At 37.1% G+C, this 14521-nt stretch overlaps 1 protein-coding gene across 14 annotated transcripts in view; it reads left to right on the forward strand.

Annotated features, from left to right (window-relative positions):
• The window catches only part of SEMA5A (semaphorin 5A), a 310831-nt gene that overhangs the window by 212761 nt on the left and 83549 nt on the right, over positions 1-14521 (forward strand). For all 14 annotated transcript variants that reach the window (XM_083854446.1, XM_083854449.1, XM_083854445.1 and 11 more), the window contains one exon: positions 5604-5811. In XM_083854446.1, the coding sequence (XP_083710572.1) occupies positions 5604-5811 (208 nt within the window). The remainder of the gene's footprint in view (positions 1-5603; positions 5812-14521) is intronic.

Below are 14521 nucleotides of genomic sequence, written 5' to 3' on the forward strand. Positions count from 1 at the left end.
GCATGCAGCTGTCCTGAAAGGATACTTCAAACTATTAGAAGTTTCTTTTGCTTACAACTCTTATAGCTTAGAAGACAGCAATGATTTTTAGTACATTAATGAAAGATGATACTCTAGGCTTCTCTTCTGAAAACCATTGGTTTGGACTCTGTCTCCTGGTGCTGGTTCAGTTGCTTTTACTGGAGACCAACTCACTCTCCAAGGTACTATGGCAAGAGTTAAGATTGAAAATGTTTCCCTCTCAAAAAGGAATGGGTAGAGATTTTTCCCTTATTTCGAAGAAGTGAAATGCATTTACTTCTATACTGCCTTGTGATGATTTGTTAAAGATGTGTTTACTTGAACAAAGCAGCAATGTTTTGTAAACATAACAGCTCATGTAAATATTTATTTTTCTCTATAGCAAGAATTTGCTAAAGCTGAGTGGTTTTATTTCTGTTAGGAAACTCAGGAAATTATGGGTTTATTAGTTTGTTGCATCTGCTGTTTGTTTTGTATGTTCATTTTCTGTATTGCTTTGCAGGTGTCACCAAAGATGTTATAATGATTCCACCTGCACTCTTGCAGTGTTTTCCATTGCTGGCTATGATTTACATGACTTACATTTTAAACTTTATTTTGCATTTTTAGAAATCATCCTTTCATTTTGTCCAATTATAATTTTGTTCCTTACAGACTTTGTTGCCTCCAAGCATGTTCTCTAAAACTCCGTATCAGGTTCTCCATGCAGTTCCTCATAGCCTCCTACACATAACATAGCAATATTTCAACAAGAATTTTTCTCTTCATTCACAGTGATTAGATTTCTAATATTCAGATGCTGGTTTTGCAAGGCTCTTTAAAACTAGTGCAGTACAAGCTAGCAAATCACATTATTTACTCCTTCTGGCCAATGTCATTATCTTTTACTACTCCTGTATATGGTTGGCCATCCTTTAAAAAAGGCTGTCAGGTGTCTGGATCTATCCCAGTATGTCTTGCTTACAGTCAGGATGCAAAGATGCCATTCATTTGAATTCTTAAATGGCTGTTAGGCTCAGGCTTGACATTTGTGATTACACTGCAGCTTTCCCTGTGTCCATGGCAATAAAGTTACATCCATTAAGATGCTCTGTGGTTACTATCCTTAGTAGCTGTTTCTTGGCAGAAGTGGACACTTAGTTTGATTATATAATTAAATATTCACTTGAAAGATTATGACAGGTCTGAAAAACTCCATGCCCTAGAGCCATGTTCCAGACTTATTTCTTTCCCTACTTTTCCCTACTTTTTTACAACCTATTTTGCTTTGCAACTGTGGTGTGAAAATGGCCAGACAGACAACAAATTCTTTAGGAAATCTGCAGTCTTTGCTGGAGGCTGTGCATAATAATGCACACCTTGTAGTAGAATTGGAAATTCTGGACCAAAACACCTGGCTTTTGAAAGCATTGGAATCAATGGCTATGAATTTCTGCTGTAAGGAAGCCTGACATAGCCATTTTGCACGCTAGGATATTTTAAGGACATTGATACCTACACACCCAGTCCTGTAAACTGGTGAACATAACACCAATTCAGTCTGTGCCTATCTCAAAGTTGTGGACTGAAACCAGATCCTCCACCCTAGTTTGGCCTCCCAGGTGGTCCTTGCAAAATCAAAGTCATACGCAGGAGGAATTTAAGGGCAGAGAAGATACAGAAGTCAGAAGCAGGAGAGTTTATTGAGGCAGAAGTAGATCTCAGGTAACATTCTGTTCCTTTCGGTTGAGTTTGCATATGACCCACATTGCTCCTGAGAAGAGCAGTGTTTCTTCCTGGTAATCTGTGGGACCTCAGGCACTGTTTCTTCACTTGAAGCTCAGTCACTTGTGAATTTAAACATTTCTGATCTTCTTAGACAACAAATGGAAAAGGAATAGTTTTGGAGATGCTGAAAGAGACCAAAAAGAAATACGAGGAATGGAGAATGTATGGCAAGATAAGAAAGAGGAAGAGTAATGACAGATGTCTTGGGGAAGGCATTAGTGGTGCAGTTCTCAAAGTGAGAATATTTTATTTCTTTCTGGGGTGGTATGCTGCTATAACCATGATCTCCAGGTCGCAGACTTGAATACAAAGAACTGTAAGCTTGCCATCTATATAAACAAGCCACAAGAAACACAAAGTATTTGTGTTTGATCATATTCTCCTGTCCAAAGCTGTATTTCTGAATTGAATGGGTATGTAGGCATAGGAGAGGGAGACCTGCAGTCATGTGTTTTTTTTCTCTTGGGAAAGGTGACAGCAAGTGATTCAGTCTGTGGAGGCCAGACCCAGCACAGTGGTAGGAAGAAATATTAGTCTGTAGAAGAAGCACATGCTGAATGCATACCTGATTTTTGTCTCATGCAGGAAAACTCTGACAAGCCAAAGACAATGCATCATGAATCATACTGAATCTGTTGTCTGCCAATTAAGCAAGTGATATAGAGTTGCACTGACTGATCTATAAAGCAATACCAATTAATTTACATCTGTAAAATGATCTCACTGCTCCTTCTTCTTCATTTTCTGACTTCTATGCTCAAAAGAAAATCATTCATCCTTCACTCAGTAATTAACACAGTGTTGTTTTTAACCCCAGCCAGCTGCCAAGTACCATGCAGCCCCTTGCTCACTCCCCCCACCAGTGTGATCAGGGAGAGAATCAGAAGAAAATATGTGGGTTGAGATAAAGACAAGATAAAAGGAAAAGCAAAAGCCATACACACAAAGAAAAACAAAGAATTAATTTAGTCCTTCCCATGGGCAGGCAGATGTTCAGCCATCTCCTGGACAGCAGGGCTCCATCAGGTGTAACAATGACTTGGGAAGACAAACGCCATAACTCCAGATGCCCCCCACCCCCCCCCCCCCCCCCTTCTTCCTTCTTCCTCCAATTTGTATCTGAATATGATATCCCTTTGGTCAGTTTGGGTCACCTATCCTGGCTGTGTCTCCACCCAAACTCCCAAGCACCCCCAAATTCCTCTCCAGCGTGGCAACATGAGAAGCAGAAAAGGCCTTGGTTCTGAGCAAGCTCTGCTCAGGATAACAAAAATATCTCCATATTATCAGCCCTGTGGTCAGCACAAACCCAAACCATAGCCCCATACCAGCCACTGTGAAGACAATTAATTCTACCTCAGTCAAAACAAGCACATACAGGCACTGAAATTTGGGACATGTTTCAAAACCATATTTTGACCATGAAAATTGCTGTAATTATAGTCAAGGTTTTGCATCCAATAGTTATCAGTGGAAACACAGCTTGTTACATTGTTCAGCTGAGCTGGTTATTGCTTAATTGTGGGGCAAAACTGACTGTTGGCAAAAATTTAATTAGGTTTTAAATATAAGTCTGTTTTAGGTTGTTTGGGAAAAAAGTGATCATAAAATTAGATATCATAATACCAAAACAGTTAATAAAAATTAAAATTGTAATTTACTAGAAGCTTTTTTCCTAAAAATGGTCAAGCACATTTATATCAAGAAAGGAGAAAAATGCACAAGTACCTTAAGGGATTATATTAAAACCTGAGAGGCTAGGCAGAAGATTTTAATATGCATACGTGATTTGATATTATCAAAGTTTTTATGGCTTAAGAAGAATCCATTTTATACACTGAGCGAAACTCCCAGGGCATGATTGGACCCTTTTGAGTTTCCTTGGGACTTTGCCCTGATGGCAACTTGATTGAGAAAGGCAGCCTTGATCCTATTGTCCAAAAAGGGAATTTTAATAATGCAAAAATGAAAAACAATAAAGCGTACACTGTATTTGGAGTGAAGTAGACCAAGGCAGTAACAAGGGGCCAAAGGCAGGGTTCAGGGTTGGACAGGGGTACTTACACATCCCAGTGTGGGGAGGAGTTAAGGCGGGGTCTGACAGAATGGTCCAATAGGAGATAATGACTTAGAATATTAAAATTTCTGCACCAGAAATCAACCTGTGATAACACAAAGAACTAGGAACTTTCTAGTAACAATTTGCATACTTGAACTTGATTACTATACTTAAAAGGAGGCTTCCCCTGGGCATTAGTCCAGGGTTTTCCTCTTCCCTGGGGAAACCACTCTCTACAATTGAGCTAATCATTTATGGTTTATGTAATTAGTTTTGACTGTTTAATAGAATTACATAATATTATGTATTATTATTATATCTTACACATAAATTTTCTATTAACTTTCCCTGCTATTCAGTGTACGCTCTCCCTTCCAGTATTACTCTGGGTTTTAGCATTGAATACTCACTCTTAGGAAAATGAGGAGCTTTTAACAGTAACTGTCATCTTGGTTCTCCCTCTTCTCTTTAGTTTTGGAGTTTATTTGATGCTAGTTTTTTGTATTTTCTTAAAGAAGCTTACTTGCTGTTCCTCACCACTTCCCAACCAAAATTTGGGAACATCATATTGCCCTCCCTCAGCCCAGTTATCCTGGAGAGTACAGTGACTGTACAGAGGTGCCAGCTCCTGGCCTCAGGTGTTCCCAGGGTGGAGCTGGTGTAGGAGGACACAGGCACATGGCCACCAGCTGTTTCATGCCATGGATAAAACCAGTACTCACCAAGCCAGGGCCAGATAGGTCCTGAGAACCTGCACTGCCAACTCTGAGCCAAACCTTGTGCTAGTGATGGAAAACCTGCTGTTTTCCAGACTGCAGAATAGACCTTCACAAACATTCCTCTTGCCATTATTACCAGCTCAAAAGGGAAGACTTTCAAGACTCCAGGGCTTATCTCTCTGTGTGTTTGCAGTGTTGGATCTTTAATACTTACTGTTGCTTGCACATGAAAGGTTGCATAATGCTGTGGCTCCCTAAAATATTTAACATTGTGAGAGTGTGATCCTTTGTGTTCAGAACAAATGTACTTTGATATATTTTTAAATTATTTAAAAACTTTGCAGGAATGAATCATAAATCTTATCATATGTTCTGACATTGGTTTTCAGTGCGTTACTGTCTTTCCTGAGAAATCACATTAAGAATAGAAGTGAAGAGTTAATGCTAAAAGCTATGATTTTTCAGAGGTCAAAATCAAGATAAATAACAAGAAGGGGTTAAGCCTCATTCATTCCTATTCACCTAGACTCAAGACCTGCATATATTCATATACATGTGCTTTATTAAATGAATGTGATGCGTATTTAAACCCCATAATTTTTAGCACATAGAATATTAAAACAAACTTTTTAAACTGCTTTAAGTATAATAAAGTATAAGATAATCCAGTAGACTGAAATCAGTAACCCTCAGCGTGAATGTGCATTTATAAAGCCAGACTTTGAAACCTTGTTTTCTTGTAACTACTGCTGTGAAGGCTGTTCTGCACTAATAACTTTTTAAAATTTTTCCTTTTTTTTTTTTTTTTTTTTTTTTTTTTTTTTTAATGTACTGCATCACATGAAAACAGACTTTAAAGTTTTCTTAGTACTTTTTACTGTACTATAATCAATTTAGGAAACTTCAGTCAAAATAATCCTGCATTCCGAGGCTTCACTGAAAACATCAAGCACAAAGATATTTTTCACTGAAGGACACCAAGCAGGTAGAATTGCTAGTGTGATCTTTAGTAACTCATTTTCCTCTTGCCTTTTCAGATTATGGCACTATTAAGAAAGTACTTGCCCCAATGAACCAGAATTCAAGCAGCTGCCTGCTTGAGGAAATTGAACTCCTGCCGAAAAGTCAGCGAGAGCCCATCAGGAGCCTTCAGATCCTGCACAGCCAGAGTGTCCTTTTTGTGGGCCTTCAGGAACATGTGATTAAAGTCCCCCTGAAGAGATGTCCCTTTTACAAAACATACAGGTATGAAGAATCAGCTAGCTTTATGTGACCGGAGAAAAATACATGCAGGGGGTTGCAGAAAAATGGGAAGGATAAGTGACTGCAAGTAGGAATCCAAATTAATTGTCTCTCTCAACAATGACTTCCTGTGTACCTTATTTATCAGAAGTGTCTCTGACTACTTGTAGTAACTTGTTAAGACTAGATTAGGTTCTCAATGAATTACATTCATATTGAAGTGTCATTATGCAGATTCTGAATTGTGAAGTTAAATAGTAAGAAAAGCTTTATATAGAAAACAGTTATCTGGTAAAATGAAATATAGCTGCTGGTTTAATATATTAAAGCCTGTGACTTGGACAAATTTAAGAGGTTTTGTTTATTTGTTTGTTTTTAAGCAGTGTTATAATTGAGTAAACAATGTCTCTAGATTTAGAAAGAAAATTGGGTTGGATGACCTGCGAATTAAGAGTACTTGCAACAGGGTCTATTTAAAGGTAGTGTTGGATCAGCAAACTCTAATAAATGTAAATATGCTACTAAGTAAAAGGCCTATGCAGCCAACAGTTGTTCAATCAAAGAAAGAGGATGACTTACAAATTATCACTTGGTTCTAAACTGTATTATGATAGTTAAGGATTTTAAAATTCAGCACACAACTTTTTCAATAGGCTATCTGAAAATGTATCTGGGTTGCAAAACATGCTATTAGAGATTGCTAATTTTATCTAGTTAGTTGTATCTTCCATTTGATATGTGTGGTCCTGGTAATTCAGTACAATTGTTTTGTGTTACATCAGATATACACTGAACCAGTCATGAGGTTTTGGGAACTGTGACAGAGGCATGTGATTGGCTTTTTAGCTTGTTTTAGCTTCACCTTGATTAAAATCCGTTCCTCTGAAAAGTTGGGCTGTTGAAGGAGGGAAAAAGGCTGCCAGTTGCCTATTTTGGCTGCTGCACTCATGCTCACAGAGACATTATTTTTGCAGCAGAGATATTAGAAATATTTTTGCAGCAGAGATATTACCTCCCATAGAAGGCAGCATGACCATTCGCAGGTAGAGACAGTTCTGCCCGTCACAGGGACCACATGGTTGGTCACAGCAGGTGTAGTAAAGCTGTGGCTTGGTGTTGGTGGAAGGACATTTCCAAGGGACCTGGCTCACCATGGGGATTGGTACCATGCAGGAAACTAGTGAAAGGCTACTGAAGACTGAAAGAAAAGGTGTGCCCTGGAAAACAAGTGTACCAGGGAAAGGAGGAATTCTACCTTTTACAGTTTTTACCAGCCCATTTTTCGTTTATGCTGTCATATGTAGCATATTTTTGGCATTTTCTATTGAAATAGAAGAACACTTGAAGCTCCATTTGAAGTCCTGCACAGATTACTTTAGGGAAAAGTTTTATATGGGCAAGTCTCTGCTTCAGGAGTTTTTGTTGATTTAGTGGCCTACATAGGACAAATTCCAGTTTCCTTGGAAATTTCATGTTTCCTTAGTTCAGAGAGTTGAAAAAGGATGTGTGGTGGTGAGTACTTACACCAAGCCTGTAGTCCTCTTGGGATATTTCAAGCTTGGTGCCTCACCTTGTTTTTAGTGAGGTGCGAATACTAGAGGTCTCTGGTATCTCTGCTTCTCTCAGGATAATTCCCAAGGCATGGCAATGTTATTCCAGCTGCAGGGCCCAAACATGCTTTTGCCCTTGCAGGATAGGACTGCTGTTTCAAATCACAGGCCCCACGCATGGCTACAGGCTATTCATTCCTCTCCCCGTTTGAGCAGTGGGCTCTAATTGTCTAATTTTTAAAATTTGTTTTAGAACAAAAGAAAACAAAACAAAAAAATGGTTCATTTCCCATTTTACAGAGAACAGTAGTTAAATGCCTCAAATACTGCTCAAATGATAATTTATTCCTCTGCCCAGAGGTATATGAAGTCTCATATTCCAGTGGAATGACTTATTTAAAAGGAGATAAAATAATTCCTTGTGGAGTTTTTCAAGCATGTCTTTTGTAGTTGTTTGATTTCTCTTGTAGTAATTAAATATTCATTGCACCAAAAGGCTTGCCATCCTTGCTTTCTTCTTGGTTAAAGAGTTCACCAGCAATTCTACCCCTCTTTTGTGAAAAAGGAGAGGATATACAGATGTGATCCAGACAAAAAAAGAAATTTGTCATCTATCATTAGGGATTAAGATTATTAGGAGAATGCAGATGTAATCTTTCTCTCACCTTAAATTTAATAATTTATTTTTAGTTATTCTAGTTTGACTAGTTTTTTCCTGGCTTATGCTTTTTTTTTTTTTTTTTTTTTTTTTTTTTTTTTTTTTTTTTTTTTTTTTTTTTTATGCCTGCGGAGAGAGTACAAGTTCATTACTTGGGGGCTATACATTTCTCCAGCCATTGAAACATCTTAAACTTGCTCACTGCATTTCTGGGTGTTTTAATACCCACATTCTTCTATAATGTTGCTATTACTTCTATGCTGTAGCAATGGGTAAACAGAATAATGGGTAAACCTTACCTAGGGTAATGACTTGGGACACAGTGTTTTGGGTGTTTGTGCATTATTTTATTTCTTCACATTTATCATATTTAGGGCTAATATGTGCCAAACCTACATTCTGAAATTCCATCAATGATAGCTAGAGTCTCTTCCCCAGATCAAGGAGTGTACTCTCCAGTATGCGTGTAATTATTGAGGAATAGGGCATACTTGTGTATGAATAACAGCCTTAAAAAAGTCAAAAGGTTGAAGATATGCTCCCTCACCTGCTCTTTTTCTGTAAATGGCAGAGTGCTCAGTGCCTAATCTTATCTAATCTCTTTGTTTAGGTTTCTTGCTGAGTTTTCAGACAATACAACTTCAGCTCCTCAGTTGAGCAGACTCTTTCATGAGCTAATACCTCAATGTCAAGATAATTTTCTTGAGACTGGCCATTTTAATTGTTTTTCATTATTCCTTGTTTCATCTTCCCACAGTAGCCTCTAAAGCAAGTGGTTATTGCTTTTATTTGTAGTTTATTATATCTCGTTAACAATCACTCTAATATGCTCTGCATATCATAAATCTGTTCCTCCAGCACTTTTCAGTGGTGGAGGAACCCCATGACCTACTGCTGCTCTGACAGGTATTCTATCTGCTTCAGTGCACTGCAGTCATGACTCTACTCCCATAAACACTGTTAACAAAGGCTCTTGAAAATACATTTGGAGGGTAATTATGTTTTTTTTTTTTCCTTCGGTGTTTTAAGTGCAGTTTGCTGCACTTTATTACTGTGACAGCAGACCTTACCATGGGCAAAACCTGTTGTCACACCCATAGTTTGGGTTGCTCAGCACTTTCCATTATACTCTAATGTTTCCATAATTCATGAGTTGCCCATGCCAGTTATTTGGATTGCCAGTTTCCATGGCAGGCAGGTGGAGGGTATCTCATGCAGACTTCTGGTAATGCCTGTTTTGAACATCCTATCATAATTGTGCTGGTTTTTAAAGTCAGCTAGAGAAAAGTAATTTGAGGTGTGTCAGTACTTCGGAGAATCAGTTCTCCAGAAAACCCTGCCATCTTCAAGGTGCAGAAAGCAGCAGAGCAGTTACATAAATTCAATTCTCCTTGGGGAAAATCCTTAAGGTTTGATCAGGTTATTATCACCTGGGTATTGCAATTTACACATTTATCAAACTTTTACAGAAGTCCATCAATGATATTCACTGGAGCTATTTTCATAGATGAATTCTCCATCTCTCTGTACTTCTTCAGAGTTGAGTAGGCCAAGTGTGAAGCACAACTGACTTTTATATCTGCTAATTAACTATAATGTGAGATAAATAGAATAATTATCACAAGAAGATAACTATTAAACTCTCTAAAATTTCAGTTTCTGTGTTTCACTTTGAAGGTTCTGTGCATCTGTAATAAGGAATAAGATGTGGGGGTAGAGATATGGGAATAAGGGATATGGAAATAAGATATGGGGGTAGTATGTGGGTAGAGACTCTGCCCCCTGAAACAAACAGTTGGCTTTCTTTTGTTGGCAGCTGTAGCCTTCAAAAGCAACTCCTGATGGCAGTGATTTTTTGGAGACAAATTTGTCGAAGTTATACTTTGTACTGGCAATTTCAGTGCATTAGTTCTGAAAGGACAATGAAAGGCTGTATCACCTCAAAGTGCTTTAAAATCTTACCAAGCAAGGGTCAAGGATTGGTATTTCTGACTGAAGATAGGTTTCACACACTTAGAGGCTTGAGAACTAATCTTTCTATAATGTTATGTCTAAGTAAATAAATAGTGCCATCTGCTAAAAGCTGTACAAATAGTGACTTCTCTGACATGAAAAAAAACCCTAAAAACAACAACTTCTGAAAATTTTTTAATATTTTTTTACAATATATGCCTAAGATACTACTGGGTCACAAGGTCATGTTGCTAAGTAATGTTGTCATAGCTTTGTACTGTAACTAACCTTTTGCTCTTTGAACTTCTTTATTCTTATTTTGGTGTCTTTGTGAGCCATCAGTTAAGCAATCTGTACATACACAAGAGAACTCTACGAGCACAGTGCTCAAAAGGGTACTGAATGAACTTACATAAGAAAACAATATACTTTATTTCATTCCTAGAACTCCTGCAAGATTATTGGATCACGTATTTCAACCACTTTTGCATTCCTTTATTTTGCCCTAGCTGCAGATTTTGCATCCTCAGAAGTACCCTCACACTCAGTAGGAACCTGTTTTCCTAGTAATAAACACAATAACATTAAATAGTAAAATAATTATTCCTATATACTGATATTATACAAGTTAATAACAAGTATATGGTGGTCTAAACCATTACAAGGTGCTCATGTTTCCAGAAGGACTTGCCAAAAATGGAATTGAAACTTCTGTTTGGAAATAATAATTCCAAAGTATTTATTTTTGGATATTCCGGTGGATTTCCTGATTTCAAAATATTCAGGCTTTATTCCAGTCTAAATATGAAAAATCTGCTGTTCTGTTATAATGTCAGAACCACATGAGGACTGATCTGAATTAGTGATTCCAGAATAATACTCCAGAATCAGAATCCTCATAAATTTCCCAGAGTGATATAAACCATGCTCCTCTCTGCAAGCCTAGATTATAAGCACATATTAAAAATGGCAATTCTTTTTTTGGGCAGTAGATACACTCAAAAGTTGTCTTCAGTCAGGGTCAACTTATGAACACTTTTAAAGTCATCAGAACTATGAAATAAGTACATGTGTAAGTTTGTTGCACTCAAAAGAAATAGAATATTAGTCCCATACAGCAGAGAGAATAGCTTGACCCTTTCTGCCTCTGTGAAGATGAAAGCTTTTGCAGAAAGTGTCTATCTGTCTTGCAAAATGCATCAAACTGTTAATTTATATTTTGCTGCCCCTGAAATATTTAGTGACAACTCTTCAAAGTGTGATTTATGTATGGATACCTGATTAGAACTTTCATATTCATATGGGAATATATTCTCCCCCTCAAAGGAAATTTAAAAATCTCTTTGAAATTAATGGTATCATGATACAGCTATTAAACGTAAGGGTTTTTTTGTACTTTGGAACACACAAATTCTTTTTCTTTTTAGTCTAAAACTCTATGGGATCTTTAACGTATTTTACTCTGAATTGTGTTCAATTCTGCCTTATTTTCTAACTCAATAAATCATCTCAAATATAACTGAAGTAGGACAATTTTTCTGGCCTACTTGGGGATAATTATAAAATAGCTGAAGAAATAACCTGCTTTTACTGACTTACTTTAGAGTGAGGTGGCTCAAGGTTCTTTTAGTAGTCAGTCAAAACCCGTTGCTGAAGAGTAGCACCACTGTCAGCATGCACACTGAGCCATCATTGCCAAATGGGAGCCTTGCAGGAGACACACTCTGCCACCTATCATTTACATTTGGTAAAAAAAGTGAAGTGACAACACAGGGCAAAATTAGAATCAGTCAGGAGAAGCCAAAAGCAGTTGAATGTTTTTGCAGAGAGTGCTGACTCGACAGGGTAAAGTGGCATCAAGGGTCCTCAAATGAACCAGTTTAATTTTATTCCTGAAATTCCTTCCTGCACAAAATTGCCAGTTTTAGCAGTGCTGGGACAAATCATGTGAAGTTTTAGAAGTCTTAGAGATGTCAGCTGGTGCCTACTGGGATTAACAGACAAAACATTCATTCTTTGCTGAAATTGAGATGTAAGGTATGCTTCTAGAGACAAGATGACAAAATATATTATCCAGCTCTGCTATTTGCAGTGTGACACTGAAAGGGCCCTGTCAAATGAAAGGCCTAATACCTACTTTAAAATTTATCTAATTTTTCAACAGTAGCATCTAAAATTGCTTTAATTTAGACAGAGATTTGGGAGGAAAAGGAGATGAAGATGTGTAGTGGTATCTGATTTTTGACTTTCCTTACTTATATATTTGACATAAATCAGACAGCCATGTTATATAGTTTCTTTTGTTATTTTGTGTGCACATTTAAGCATTTCCTCTTACTGCTGCCTCTTGGGAGAGGGATTTATTAAAAAAGAATTAAAACAGTGTGAAATTTTCCAAAGGACACATAATTGCAAGTCAAGAATAGTCCCTTTAAATTTCCCATTTCAGATAGCAGCTCTGATTTTTTTATACTTACAAGCTTTATTCTATCTGATTTTTTCCTCTTAACTTCTTTTGTTATGTGTTTCTTTGTTTTATCTAAGCCTAGTAGATAAAAATAATTAGCTGGCGTTACTAACACATTAAATCAAAGGAATCATCCCTCAGAAGAAAGAAAATGGTTTTAAAATGTGACATAATTAGGCAGTAAGGATAAAAACTTACCCTTCTATTACCTCCCTTTTAACTTTAAAGAAACTATGTACACTTTTCAGACATACAAGTGATCTGAAAAAAATAAATAAGAAAACCATCTGGGATATGAGGCAGGGGAACAGAAAAGAATTGTTGTGCCAATACCTGAGAACAGGGCAGATATTTAAATCAGGTCCTGCCACAATTCATGAGTATGTCTGACACGGTGAGCTGAAGGAAGCTGATGATATTGAACAACAGTTTTGTAGGTTTTTGTGGGTTTTTTTCCTGTCTGTATATAAGAATTAAAAAATTAAACTTTTTGCAATATGAGACTTAGATATAAGGACTGGGATAATGAATTAGCACATTAGTGAAAGAATCCCAGGAAAACTAGAGTTTCTCATGAGAAGAATATTTCTCTGAAAAAAATTCTTGTTGCTTTATTTGGAATAGTTCATATGTTTAGAGGATTAATTTCTTATTATAGTGTAAAGAAAAACATTATTGAAGAATGGTAGTACCTCTAATTGTGGAGGAAGTTATCCTCTTCTCATCTGCATTAGGTTAGTTGAGTTATTAACTTCTTAAAATTATAACTTTCTCATGGATCTTCTCATTGGATCTTCTTAACTGAAGATTCACCTCATTTTACCTTGCTGCAGAGCACTCCAAACCTGGTCAGCTACTGAAAAAACCCTGTTCAGTGTTCAGAGTGATCAAATATTCTTTGTCGTAGCAGTACAAGACCTTTTTTTTCTTCCATGTGACTAGGATCTGTTCTGATACCAGAAAATTGTAAAGACGGTCAAGATATGTTTCTAGGACCTTACTTTAAACTTCTGAGTGACTTGTAATGAAAGGTGCAAGTAGTTTTGATTTGCTTGAATCAAAGGTAAAGTGCAAACAAAAACAAAAGAGGAAATGAGGTCTATGACCAGAGTGAGAGAAGGATCAGCTTACTCCCACTAAAGAGGGAGTATGGTTCTAAGTGAGACAATACTTCAAAAGACTTTGAAATATTTTTGCTTTTAATAAAAAGTTTCTAAAGCATAATAATGAACACTTTGAAGTTAGAAAATCAAGCAGTTCAGCTTTGAGGCACAAGTTCTCATTTCAGTGTTATCATTGCTAAACATTGCCAGTTGTGCATTAAGTCAGCCTTTAATTATTTTTTTGTATTCTTTTCTGATAAAATGCATGCTTTATCAGAAATACTCAGAAGGAGAACACTGAACATTACATGTTGCAAACATTGGAAGACCAAGACACTTAAAACTTTCCGTAATTTGTATTAATGTTCCTTCTCACTTTCTAGATAGTTAAATAGAAATGTGTAGCCTGAGTTAAAAAAATTCTAAGTGCTCACAGCTGCAGGAGCCAACAGTGGGAACTCTAGTGTGAATAGCAAATTCCCTAAACCAAAGGCTTTATCTTTGATATGGAATCTTGATTAGGGGTACCCATGGAGTTTTGACTGTTATGCCTCTTACATTGTGCCCTTTTTGCAGATGAGAAATATGCTCCCACATGGTACTGGCAATCCACATTGGCAAGTGGAATGTGGAAGTGAATTCTTTGAAAATTGTAATTATGGTATTTTGGAGTAACACTCCAGAGAATTAGTAAGTCTGTATTTGGTCAGGTGTTAGCATGGAAGTACATGAGGAATGCCAGAGATAAATACAAATATCAATAAAACAGTTGATGAAATAGTCGATAAATTAGTTGTTAGGACAGACCACAGAGGTTGTAAGGATCTCTGATGGTCATCTAGTCCAATGCTTGCTAAGCCTCCTGAACCAGTTTTCCAGGGCCATGTCTGGGTGGCTTTTGAATATCTCCAAGGAAGGAGATTCCAGAAGCTGGGCTGTGTGCCAATGCTCAGTCACCCTTTCTGCAAAAGTGTCTCCTGAT

The sequence above is a fragment of the Zosterops lateralis genome, assembly GCF_965231275.1.
Source record: "Zosterops lateralis genome assembly, chromosome: 1".
Taxonomy (NCBI): Eukaryota; Metazoa; Chordata; class Aves; order Passeriformes; family Zosteropidae; genus Zosterops; species Zosterops lateralis.